Consider the following 12,297-nt stretch of genomic DNA (forward strand, 5'->3'; position numbering starts at 1 on the left):
GAAATCTGTATGTCAAAAAAATCAGGAAAAATATCTACCTATTAAAAAAGAGGGTTTTCTAGGCTAGGCAAGTAAAAGGAGGCCCTTACAATTTCTCACTACCCTATCTGAATTATCTTAGTTCCTTTCGTAGGAAGAATATATATATATATATATATATATATATGTATATAACTCTAACCTAAGGAATATCGCAGGGAAATAATTTAAGATGTGTATAACTTACAAAAGATATATACATATCTTTAATACCTTAAAATTACTTCATTTACAATGAATCAGCTTCTGTTCTGGACTGTGAAGTTCTTGAAATACTACTTAATAAAAAACAAATTCCAGGGTAGTGATCCTACGTGGTTGAGTATTAAATTACACTTATGACATTACCAAAACATCAGCAATTTACTACCAATTTTTTAATACATATATACAATGTCAGAATACATTCATTTGGATTTAAAAGACATTTTCATTTTCAAATGAAAATAAAAGGTAAATTCAGAAGCAAAGTAGGTGAGGGAGCTTCATTTTTATTTTCTGTTGAAATATCCTCATACAATTATCCTCAAGATTCAGAGAAGATTTAGACTGCTTAATAAAATGTTTTACTTCTTTACACACACACACACACACACACACACACACAAATACTAATAACTATGAGAGTTTTGTTATCCAGAGTGATTCTTTGACGTAACTGTCTCAGGACAAAGAGTTAATTATTCACACAGCTGTAATAATATTCCTTATTCTAGATTTTCACTTAACTTCCCCTACCCCTTTATTACAGATTGCTTGTTTTCTTGATTCTTAATCATTTTATAGTCTCACTGCATCTTTTGTTTTCTTTTACTATAATATCTACTTTAGATAAATTCTGAAAGTAAGAAGTTACAAATCAATCTATCAAGCAATAAAATTGGCAAGGTGGGGCATCCCTGGTGGCTCAGTGGTTGAGGGTCCGCCTGCCGATGCAGGGGACACGGGTTCGTACCCCGGTCCGGGAAGATCCCACATGCCGCGGAGCGGCTGGGCCCGTGAGCCATGGCCGCTGATGCGCGTCCGGAGCCTGTGCTCCACAATGGGAGGCCACAACAGTGAGAGGCCCGCGTACCGCAAAAAAAAAGAAAAAAAAAATTGGCAGGGTGTAAAGTCAAAAATTGTACCTCAAATTCTTTCTGTCATAGGGGAAACATCTCTATCTCTTTATTTTGAAAAGATATTGTCACTTTTTACCAACACTGCATTTTTACCAGAATAATAAAAAGGTTTTACAGGAGTGCCAATTAGTATACCCCAGTAAGTGCTGGATAATGGTATGAAAATGAATGCAATGCAAGACCTTTAAATCATTTTTAAAGCACCATCTCTCATCCAGATCACTCCAAGAGCCTCCTAACTGGTCTCCCTAACTCTGTTTTTCCCCCTCTAATCCATTGCCCTCACTGCAGCCAGTGTTCATGGATGTCACACTCCTTCCTCTCTGTAAAAATCCTTTAAAACCTTATTTCCCACCATCTTTCCATTCACTCCATTCTCATACCATCCCAGATCTCCCATATCCTCTCACAGAAACCTTCATATCTTTACACTCATCACATTGATAATTAATTATTTATTTAATATCCAAGTTCCGTATTTGATTATGAGCTTGGTTAGAATAGGGACTATTTTGTACACTTCTGTGTATCTGCAGGATTTTAGAACAATACAGACATTTGATATTTTATGAATAAATGATATAAGCTATAATTTGGTCTCTAAATATCCAAGTAGTCCTTAGGACAATTTTTACTTTACATTTTACAAAAAATATTGACTTACTCTATGGGGATATATGTACATAAAATACATACAACTGCATGCTGTCTAGTTATACAGTGTATGTTCTCACTAAGTAAATAAAACCTACATAAGCATAGGATTTAAAACTAATTAATTACTTTATCACATTAGGGATGTATTAAAGTTTGGCTTCAACCTTCATATTTAGCCAAAATTTGCTATTTGGCTTCAGCTTAGGCTTTGGCAAGCCTCAATAGCTAAATGCCTACTTTAATGCCATTTATGGCACCCCAAAATTATGCATGATCAAAGAACATATCATCTCATAGGATCTCATTCTAATTAACATTATGAACAACATAAAAACAAAGCTTATCATTAACATTTGTGGTTAATATCTAATAATTTACTTTCAAAAGTAGGTAAGCATTCTAAATAGAACTCAAAATGAAGATCTCCTTAACATAATTTATGTATTAAAGTACACATAAATGTGTTAAATATGTTAAAATATAAAATTTAAGTATAAGTATAAATGTATATTATCACAAAAGTAGAGTGATGCTCTAATTAATAATAATGGGGAAAACTATTAATTTTATATACAAAAATAATCAAGGACAGTCAAGTAATTAAATAAATACAAAACAGACTAACACTCATTACAACTAATAAAGCGCACTAAGCTAGATAACTTTGGGGAAAACATAACTTTTGTGTCTACAGATGTTCATGCAATGTTAACACGATAATGAAACTGAATTACAATTCTGATATTGTAGAAGTATTTAGGGTACTTGCATTCATAACATTAAACAAAATAATCTTTCAAGTTATTTATTTCTTTTCAGGCCATGGTCTTTCAGGGAAAGTTCTATATTTAAGAATATATCTTATCTTGTGACCATGAATTAAAAACAATGTCAACTAGGCTCAAAATTTCATAAAGAAGAAAAACTCCAGAATCTCATAAAAGAATGTCCATGATAATCATCTTCCACCTGACATATTAAAAAACAGTAATGACTGGAAGAAAAATAGAGAAATATGAAGTAACCCCCCAAAATCTTGCTCAATCACTGCCTCAATTAAAAGTAAGCATCTTTAGCATATAAGGATGTGAAAGTAGATAATGCTCAAAAAATATGGTTACTGTACCATGCAAATATTTAATTTTAAATACTACTAATAATTCTATTTGAAATTTCAGATTTACTCTTATATCCCAGACGTTAATTGTATGAGGATGATGTTCAGCTTCAGTCCAATATTAATTTTTAGCTGCCATTCATTTATTCTCTCAATAACTCTATGAAACACCATCACTATTTTATGAGAAAATATACTCAGAGGGCAAGTACACTACTGAAGACTACATGAGAAATTAAAAAAAACAAGGCTTGTATATCTCACTTGTAAGAGTAATTTTGTACTTTATAATCTGTTTCTTATATTCCATGGTCACTTCCTACATCAGTAAGACAGATACTATTAGCAATTTCATTATATACATGATGCCCAGGCTCTCTTTCCTGTCTTTCCAAAAGCAGTGGGGATAAATGTGAAATCAGAAATGAAGAATAAGCAAGTTCAAGAATGCATAAAAAATGTATGCTTTTGAAGAACAAGGAAGACATAGAGTTTTACAGATTTTAAAAACAGGAGCAATCAAGTTCTCCTTTTTGCAATACTTCAAAGTATATATACATATGCAAACATAATCATGTAATATGTCATACGGGAAAATATATAAAAGAGAAAACAAAAAGCAAGCAAACATTCTGTAGTAAATTAAAGGGGGAAGACCTACTTTTAAACCACTCAGATTTGCAAGATATGAGTGATGAACGCACAGAGGGTTTTTCCAAATGTGTAGGGAAGATACGTGGTTTTTATTTTCTTCTTATTAGCACATATTACGTCAATTAGATACTTTAAAATATACTTGCTCTATTCAGATATATCTGAAAAATGTATTAGAAAAGTAATTCATAATGCTTGCTACAAAGCCTAAATTAAAAATTCACACATGGGGGCTTCCCTGGTGGCGCAGTGGTTGAGAGTCCGCCTGCCGATGCAGGGGACACGGGTTCGTGCCCCGGTCTGGGAAGATCCCACATGCCGCGGAGCGGCTGGGCCCGTGAGCCATGGCCGTTGGGCCTGCGCGTCCGGAGCCTGTGCTCCGCAACGGGAGAGGCCACAACAGTGAGAAGCCCACATACGAAAAAAAAAAAAAAAAAAAAAAAAAAAAATTCACACAGATTAGGAAAACTAGTAAAAGATAAATTACAAATGCTAACTTCTCACTCAAAATAAACTCTCTCTCAAATCCCACTGTAACATCATCATTTCTCTTAGGTAACAAAAAACTTAACTAAAAATAATCTCTGTGAAAATTCTATTTACTCTGTTCTTCCAATTATGCTAGTCACTTACACACACACACACACACACACACACGTGTGTTCAATTACCTATAGACTATTAACATGTTTGCATTTCTATTATTAAACCTCCATACTGACTTACCAATTCTTGTGGTGGCCGTGCTGCTCTGTTCTGCAGGAGATGAAGTACTAAAAGCAGAAATTGGAATTTTCATCTGTATAGGGCCTCGATTATTTGATGGACTGTACAGTCCTGATGGGCCTACTGTGGGTAAAGAAGTCCTGGTGGCTTGTACAATAGAGTGCGCTGTTGGAACAGCCTGTACAGCAAGTGTTGTTCCTAATGGTGCAGCACTGGCAGGAGAATTCCTTTGAATACTAGGACTGGGCACAGAAGGAACGTTGTTTGGTTTAGTGGGGTTTGGCAAGGATGGCAAAGATACTGGATTTTTGGTAAGACCACTCATTGTAGGTGGGCTCTGTACAGAAATGAATTCAACGTTGCCAGATGGTTGATTGGTCACTAAAGTCCCTGGATGGCTCTGTAGGAGCTGAGGTTGGGAGGATACGGCAACAGGTACATGCAAAATCACTGGTAAAGACTGTAAAGAGATTGTAGGTTGGGGATTTCCACTAGGCACCTGAGTAGAAGCAACTACTGTAGCTGTGTTGGGTGCAGGAAGAACTGACGTTGCTGTCAGAGAACCCGAAGTCACTGGAGGCTGCAATTTAGGTTGACTACTAACAACTGTTGGAGGAGTGACAAGATTGGTTGAAGATACTATAAAAAGAAAAAAGAAGTCTCAGTTTAAATAGCTATCTTTACCAGCTAAGATAATATAATATAAATTTGATGTATTGCAGTATATACAGTAAAGTCTCTCATAATTAAACTTTTAGTTCAAGAGTTAAATCCTTGAATTCTTAGATTTTATCTGTAGAAGCATTTTTGCATCTGTATTTGGTACATTATGAAAACAGCACATGTTTTATGATTAAGGCAGAGGACTGCTATCTCTGTATAAAAACAGTCTCTGAAAATTATTATACTTACTTCAGAGTAACTAGCTGGAAAAACAACTAAAAAACATTGAAAACTAGGTAAAACTGTATAGACAATTTTGAAAGTACATTAAAAATATTATAAATGCCTTAGAACACTGGCAATACATAAACTCAAATAGAAAATCTAGAAAGAGTACCATTAATGAATAACACTTAAACCTGGTGATGGTATTTTGTCATTTGGACAATGTGAAACCTCTATCTGTGGACCAAAAATTTTACTGGATTCCCTGGGGAGGAACTGGTGAGGAGAGGCTGTCTCTATTAACACTCTATTGACATTACGTGATATGGAAAATAGCGCGGTGAAGATGGGAGATGAATTAAGGAGCAGATAACAAAGAGCAGAGAAAGTCAAAATGCTTGTCACTGTAGTTTTATAGTCATTTTAGTTCAACCATTTGTGTTTATTCTCATTTGAACAGGTTTAAACTCAATGACCAAGTTTCTTCTCAATGATTTGTAGTCTTTCCAAAATCATCGGCAAGCTAGAGCAGCAATTTTCAAGGTACAGTCCAGGGAGACACCTGGGGATTACTGAGACCCTTACAGGAACTTTGAAATGTCCAAACTATTTCCATAACAATAATAAAACATTATTTGACTTTTTCACTGTGTAGATATTTACAATGATGGAGCAAAAGCAATGGTGAGTAAAACTTTTGATGTCTCAGTATAAAAATCAAGGTAGTCGTACCAAACCATCACTGCATTAACACCACATGGGCACAGTAAAAACCAAACAAAATCAGTTTCATTTAAGAATGTTCATTATGAAGCAGTAAAAACTAATAATTCTATTAAATCTCAATTCTTGAGTATAGTCCGTCTTAATATTTTATGTGAAGAAATGGGAAGTACACATAAAGCATTACTGCTGCATGCCAAATAAGGATGGCCGGCTCAAGGAAAAGTGCTTGTAAGACTGCCTGACTTGTAAGCTGAGCTAACAGGCTTTTTTTTAATGGAAAACCACTTTTACTTGAAAGAATTACAAGCATACCGTGGTTATTCACACTTGGGTACCTGGCAAATATTTTCTTGAAAATAAACCAAATACGGCAGTCACTTCAAAGAAAATGACCAACAGTATTTATTGGCAATAATAAAATTTGAGTTTTAAAAGACAAAAATTAGAACTTTGGAAAATACGTCTACCTGCCACTGAGGGCATGACAGCTTCCCAAATCTTTAAAGACTTGTCTGAGAAGAAATGATAGTGAAATAAATAAATATGATTTTTAAAAAAATTTATTAATGAAATGTATCAACATTTGGAAGACTCAGAAAACTGAATATTTTCCAAATGATCAATGATATTAGTAAAAGATCCATCCAAGTACAAGACAGGCAAATGAATTTTAATGAAAAATTTAGAAAAGTTTATTGGTGTGGTTTCTTATTTCACTTTGCAACTAACCTTTAAGAAACTACTACTTGCTGTATCAAGAAGAATATCCACAATTCACTAAAAGGGCTAGGCCTTTTCCAACTACATATTTGTATGAGGCTGAATTTTCTTCACATATTTCAACTATAACAACAAATTGCAACAGATTGAATGCAGATGCAGATATGAGAATCCAGGTATCTTCAGCCATCTTAATGTTTTAAGTGAGGTATAAAAGAGATTTATAAAAATTTAACACAATAACACTCTTTTTGCTAATTTTTTTAAAGCTTGGAAAAGAGCTACTTTTCATCAAAACATGTTACTTATGGTTCATAATATAGGTTTGTAATCATTTTAAAGTGAATAAATAAACATTTAAAAATTTTATGTTTTAATTTTTACCATAGTAAATATCAATTAATACACCCACATGAACAAAGCTCTTTGGATTCTTAATAATTTTTAAGATTGTAAGGGGATGTGAAGACCCAAAGGTTTGAGAACCACTACAGTAGAGATCTGAATTTCTGTATTTTCATGCATATCTGCGATCCTGATTTTTAAATAAACTTTGTGCTTAGCACTCAGTTTTACATAACTGTGCTCAGTTTCTTAGTCCATTTCAAATCTCAAAAGAACGTAAGAAAACAGAACCAAAACCTTCAATTCCTAAGAAAATGTATTTCAGTGTTAAGAATATTACCTGTATTCACAGGGGTTTGAAAGGATGGCGGTGTGCTCTCACTTATATTTCTTTTGGACTCCAACATCTGTCTCACTGTGTTTGCATTTCTATGAAATATATATACACACAAATGGTCACTTGATACGCCATTCTAGGGAATATCTATTTATGTATAGAGAAAGCAGTGGCCCCTTGGAAAAAAGGGTGGCTAGACTTGGATATTAAAGCATTAAACTGAGAGTGAATGCAGTGAAGCAAAGCTGGCACAAAAACTTTGGAATGCTGGGGTCTACGGCATTAGGGGAGAGTCTTCCTTCTATATTCTATGTCCTCAATACTTTAACCTGAGAACCAAATGTAGGTCCGAATATCTGCACACATTAGATTTTATCACTCCTGACGAAAGCATTTCTCAGTTACTTAAGATAATACTATTTAACACAAGTGGTTAAAGAAAGCCTTATAATAAATTAGCAAAATCAATATCCATAGGTGAACAATTACAGAAAGCAAAAAGGAAGCAAATATACTTAATCCAGTATACCAAACACTTATCTCTACATAAATACACAGAATCACATTCCAAGATTTTTCTGCAAAGAAAATCAGAACCTTGTTCTCTTAATTAAAAACTTGATAAATAGACTGTTTACAATTCTCACCTGTAGGGCACACTGTTATTGCTGCCACCGTCAACTATGGACTTTCCTGGTGATACAGGTGGGTTTGGTGGATTCTGGGGGAGAAAAATACCAAGGTAAAATAAAACCGAATTCACATAAGACCTTTAAATGCCTTGTCAATATGTTATCTGTTATTTCTCTAATATAGTGGAAAATCTTACTGAGAAAAAAATTTAAATCTTGGCATTGCCACTTGTTAAGCCCCTTACACAAATTACTTAGTCTATTGACACAACTGCTTATCATATGAAAAGTGAATAGAATAATTCTTAAACCTCAGGGGTTTTTTTGTTTGTTTGTTTTTTGTTTTTTGTTTTTGGGGTACACAGGCCTCTCACTGTTGTGGCCTCTCCCGTTGCGGAGCACAGGCTCTGGATGCGCAGGCTCAGCGGCCATGGCTCACGGGCCTAGCCGCTCCACGGCATGTGGGATCTTCCCGGACCGGGCCACGAACCTGTGTCCCCTGCATCGGCAGGCAGACTCTCAACCACTGCACCACCAGGGAAGCCCTTAAACCTCAGTTTTTGATATGAGTAAATAAAATAGAGAATATGAAAATAGCTTATATGTTCTAACAGTTCAGTAAACATTAATATGAATCTAAATAAAGAATAATTAGACACTCATTCAATAAATATCTAGTGAATGCCTACTATATATCAGGCAGATCAGGCACGATTACAAGCAGAAACTCAACAAACAAGGTTAAGTATTTATTTTTCCCCAGAAGTAATCGATTGCCAATTAAGTGGTATCCTAGGTCACAAATCAAAATTATTTTTACAATTTTTGTTTAAAAAATAAATACTTGCCACTATGTGACTTAAAATTTCATAAAAAGATATCCCAATTCTAACCTTCAGAACAAACTATTTAACCCTTTTCTGCTCCCCAAAACAGGGACTATAGGAAGAGAATTCTAGGGCTACCCTGGTGGCACAGTGGTTGAGAGTCCACCTGCCGATGCAGGGGACACAGGTTTGTGCCCCAGTCCGGGAGGATCCCACATGCCGCGGAGCGGCTGGGCCCGTGAGCCATGGCCGCTGAGCCTGCGCGTCTGGAGCCTGTGCTCCACAACAGGAGAGGCCACGGCAGTGAGAGGCCCGCATACCACAAAAAAAAAGAAAAAAAAAGAATTCTAATATTTATATGCTAATTACCATTATTTGGGCCTCCATCATTAATGACACTATCATCATTTATTTCTTAAATTGAGAAAAATAAGTAACTCCACTCAAGAGTTAATTAAGTATAATAATACACATAATACTAAACAAAAGGTGGTAAGTGCTTAGGATCACATCAAGCAGATGCCACTAATCACTCTTCTCAACAACAAATATATCTTGCTGCTTTTTATAGGATAAAAGGATGATTTTAACCAAACACTATAGTGTTGTACTAGTTATCTGTGTAGAGGAGACAAAAGATAAAGAATTAAGATAAACTGTTCTAACCTGGTTGTGGATGCAAAAACATTTGAAATAAATAGAAAAGCAAATGAAAGTAACACTGCAGTATCACTCGAAAAAGTTTAAAAATTTTAGGGGAAAGAAATGCATCTTCTAACAAGTCTCTGAGTAATTGGTATACTCAAAATAGTTAAAATGAAGGTAAACAACATTTCAGGGAAAACATAAAAGGAGCAGTATAAGCATAATAAATAAGTATAACAGGGCTTAGAGTCCTAAGATGGAGGACCTTAAACACTACAGTGTGGTGACATCAGCAAGATGGCAGAATTGGAAATCCTATACTCTCCTTATCTCATGAAGACAATGATTTAGCAATATAAGAACCAAATTTCACCTGTAAGAAGTCCAGAAACCTGTTGAGAGATTATAGATCCCCAAGTGAAAGCAAGCCCCAAAAGAGATATATGGTAGTGGGTAGGAAAGTCTGCTGCTCTTACCCACCATACCCCATCCCCTTCCTCGCACAGTATGGTGCAATCAAGAAAAAATTCCCAACAACTGTCCTCTCCTTTGGGAAGGAAAGAGAAGAGTGGAATTTGCATGCAATATTCTGGCTTTTTGGGGTACTGATAAGGCACTGGCTTCAGTCTCAGCTGACTTGGATAAAGCAGCACAAGTTGGATGTCTGGGGACTAGATGAGAACAAAGGTGAACCCCTTGACTTGGTACCAAACCAGAAAAATTACAGTAACACAGACAGACAACAGGGGTAACTCCAATATCATGGCTTGCTAAAGCAGCACAAGAGTGCAATATGGAAAGTAGATACCAGGTGAGGGATGGGAAGTTCCCAAGTAGAAACAGATAAACCTCTTCAGATGGGAGATACATGCACAAGCTCCAAGAAAATGCATCTTTAAAAATAGGTTTGAGAGGACACCAGAGTATCTACACAGACTGACTAGTAAAGGTCTTCATCTGTATAAAGATATTCCAAGAAGATGGGGAGGTTATTTTTTCAAATGCCCTAATTTCAACGAAAGAGAACCAGACATACAAAAAAAAGGGAAATATGGATCAATCAAAGACATAAAATTCCAGAAACTGAAGAAACAGATCTATGAACTACCCAACAAAGAATTCAAAATAACTAACATTAAGATGCTCAATGAGATAAAAAAGAACAGACAGAAAATGAAATGAAATCAGGAAAACAATGCAAGAAGAAAAAGAAACTTTATAATAGAACCAATAGAAATTCTGAAGCTGAAGAATACAATAACTGACTTGAAACCTTTACTAGAGGGGATCAAAACCAGACTGTAGGGCTTCCCTGGTGGCACAGTGGTTGAGAGTCTGCCTGCCGATGCAGGGGACATGGGTTCGTGCCCCGGTCTGGGAAGATCCCACATGCCGCAGAGCAGCTGGGCCCGTGAGCCATGGCCTCTGAGCCTGCGCATCCGGAGCCGTGCTCCACAACGGGAGAGGCCACAACAGTGAGAGGCCCTCATACCGCAAAACAAAACAAAACACCAGACTGTATCAAGTAGAATAAAGAATCAGCAAACCTGAAGACAAGTCACTTGAAATTACTGAGTTAGACTGCCAAATAGAAAAAAGAACAAAAAAAGTAAAGACAGACTAAGGGATTTATTAGACACCATCAAATGGACCAATATACAAATCTGGAAGACCAAGAAGGAGAAGAAAGAAAGTGGGCAGAAAGCCTACTTAAATAATGGCCAGAAACATCCCAAATCTGAGGAAAAAAACTGACAAATTCAAGAAGGTGAAAAAATTCCAACTGGAATTAACTCAGAGACCTACACTAAGAAACATTATAGTCAAGCTGTCAAAAGTCACAAAGATTTTAAAAGCAGCAAGAGAAAAACGACCCACCACATTTAAGGCAGCTCCCATAAGATTATCAATGGTTTTCTCAGCAGAAACCTAGCAGGCCAAAAGGGAGTGGAATGACATATTCAAAGTGCTGAAAGAAAAAAACTGCCAAGCAAGAATACCATAACCAGCAAAACTATCATTCAAAAATGAAGGCAAAATTAAGATTTTCCCAGTAAATAAAAAGCTGATGGCATTCATCACCACTAAATCCACCATACAAGAAACTCTAAAAGGAGTCCTTCAAGGAGAAATGAAAGGACACTACACAGCAACATGAAAATATGAAATTCTCTGTTAAGAGTAAATACACAAACAAATGCAGAATCCTGCATTACTGTAAAGTTGGTGCAAAAATCACATAATTCTGGTACAGAATTTAAGTATAAAATATAATTGTAAATTTATGTTAAAGTATACACAATACAAAAAGATATCATGTATGGTATCAATAACAAAGTAGTGGAAGGAAAGATGTGACTGAAGTTGTTACTAGCTTAAAATAGGCGTAAACTTAAGATATTTTATGTAATCCCCATGGTAATGACAGAGAAAATACCTATAGAAGATACACAAAAAATGAGAAATGAATTAAAGCACCGACACTACTAATTTAAAAAATAAACAAAACCCACAGGAAGTAAGCAAAAACTGAAGACAGACAAAACAGCTCCAAGACAAACAGAAAATATTCAACAAAATGGCAATAATAAGTTTGTCCCTACAATAATTACTTTAAATCCAAATGGATTAAATTCTCCAGAGAAAGATATACCCTGGTTTAATGGATTCAATAAAAAAACAACAACAAAACAAAAACAAAAAAAACCAAGGTCCTGCTATATGCTGTCAACAAGAGGCACACTTTAGGTCTAAAGACACAAACAAGCTGAAAGTAAAAGTAAGGAAAAAGATATTCCATTCAAATGATAAGCAAAACAAAGTAGAGGTGACCATAAGTATTTAAGACAAAATGCATTTGAAA

General features: G+C 35.4%; 1 protein-coding gene across 2 annotated transcripts in view; it reads right to left on the reverse strand.

Moving 5' to 3' along the window:
• The window catches only part of ATF7IP (activating transcription factor 7 interacting protein), a gene marked incomplete at its 3' end in the record, with an annotated part of 63,160 nt that overhangs the window by 15,007 nt on the left and 35,856 nt on the right, over positions 1-12,297 (reverse strand). For both annotated transcript variants that reach the window (XM_079715121.1, XM_079715120.1), the window contains exons 6-8: positions 7,978-8,051; positions 7,334-7,422; positions 4,315-4,953 (exon numbers count right to left, since the gene is read on the reverse strand). In XM_079715121.1, coding sequence (XP_079571247.1) covers positions 4,315-4,953; positions 7,334-7,422; positions 7,978-8,051 — 802 coding nt within the window. The remainder of the gene's footprint in view (positions 1-4,314; positions 4,954-7,333; positions 7,423-7,977; positions 8,052-12,297) is intronic.

This window comes from Hyperoodon ampullatus (genome assembly GCF_949752795.1).
Source record: "Hyperoodon ampullatus genome assembly, chromosome: 11".
Lineage (NCBI taxonomy): Eukaryota > Metazoa > Chordata > Mammalia > Artiodactyla > Ziphiidae > Hyperoodon > Hyperoodon ampullatus.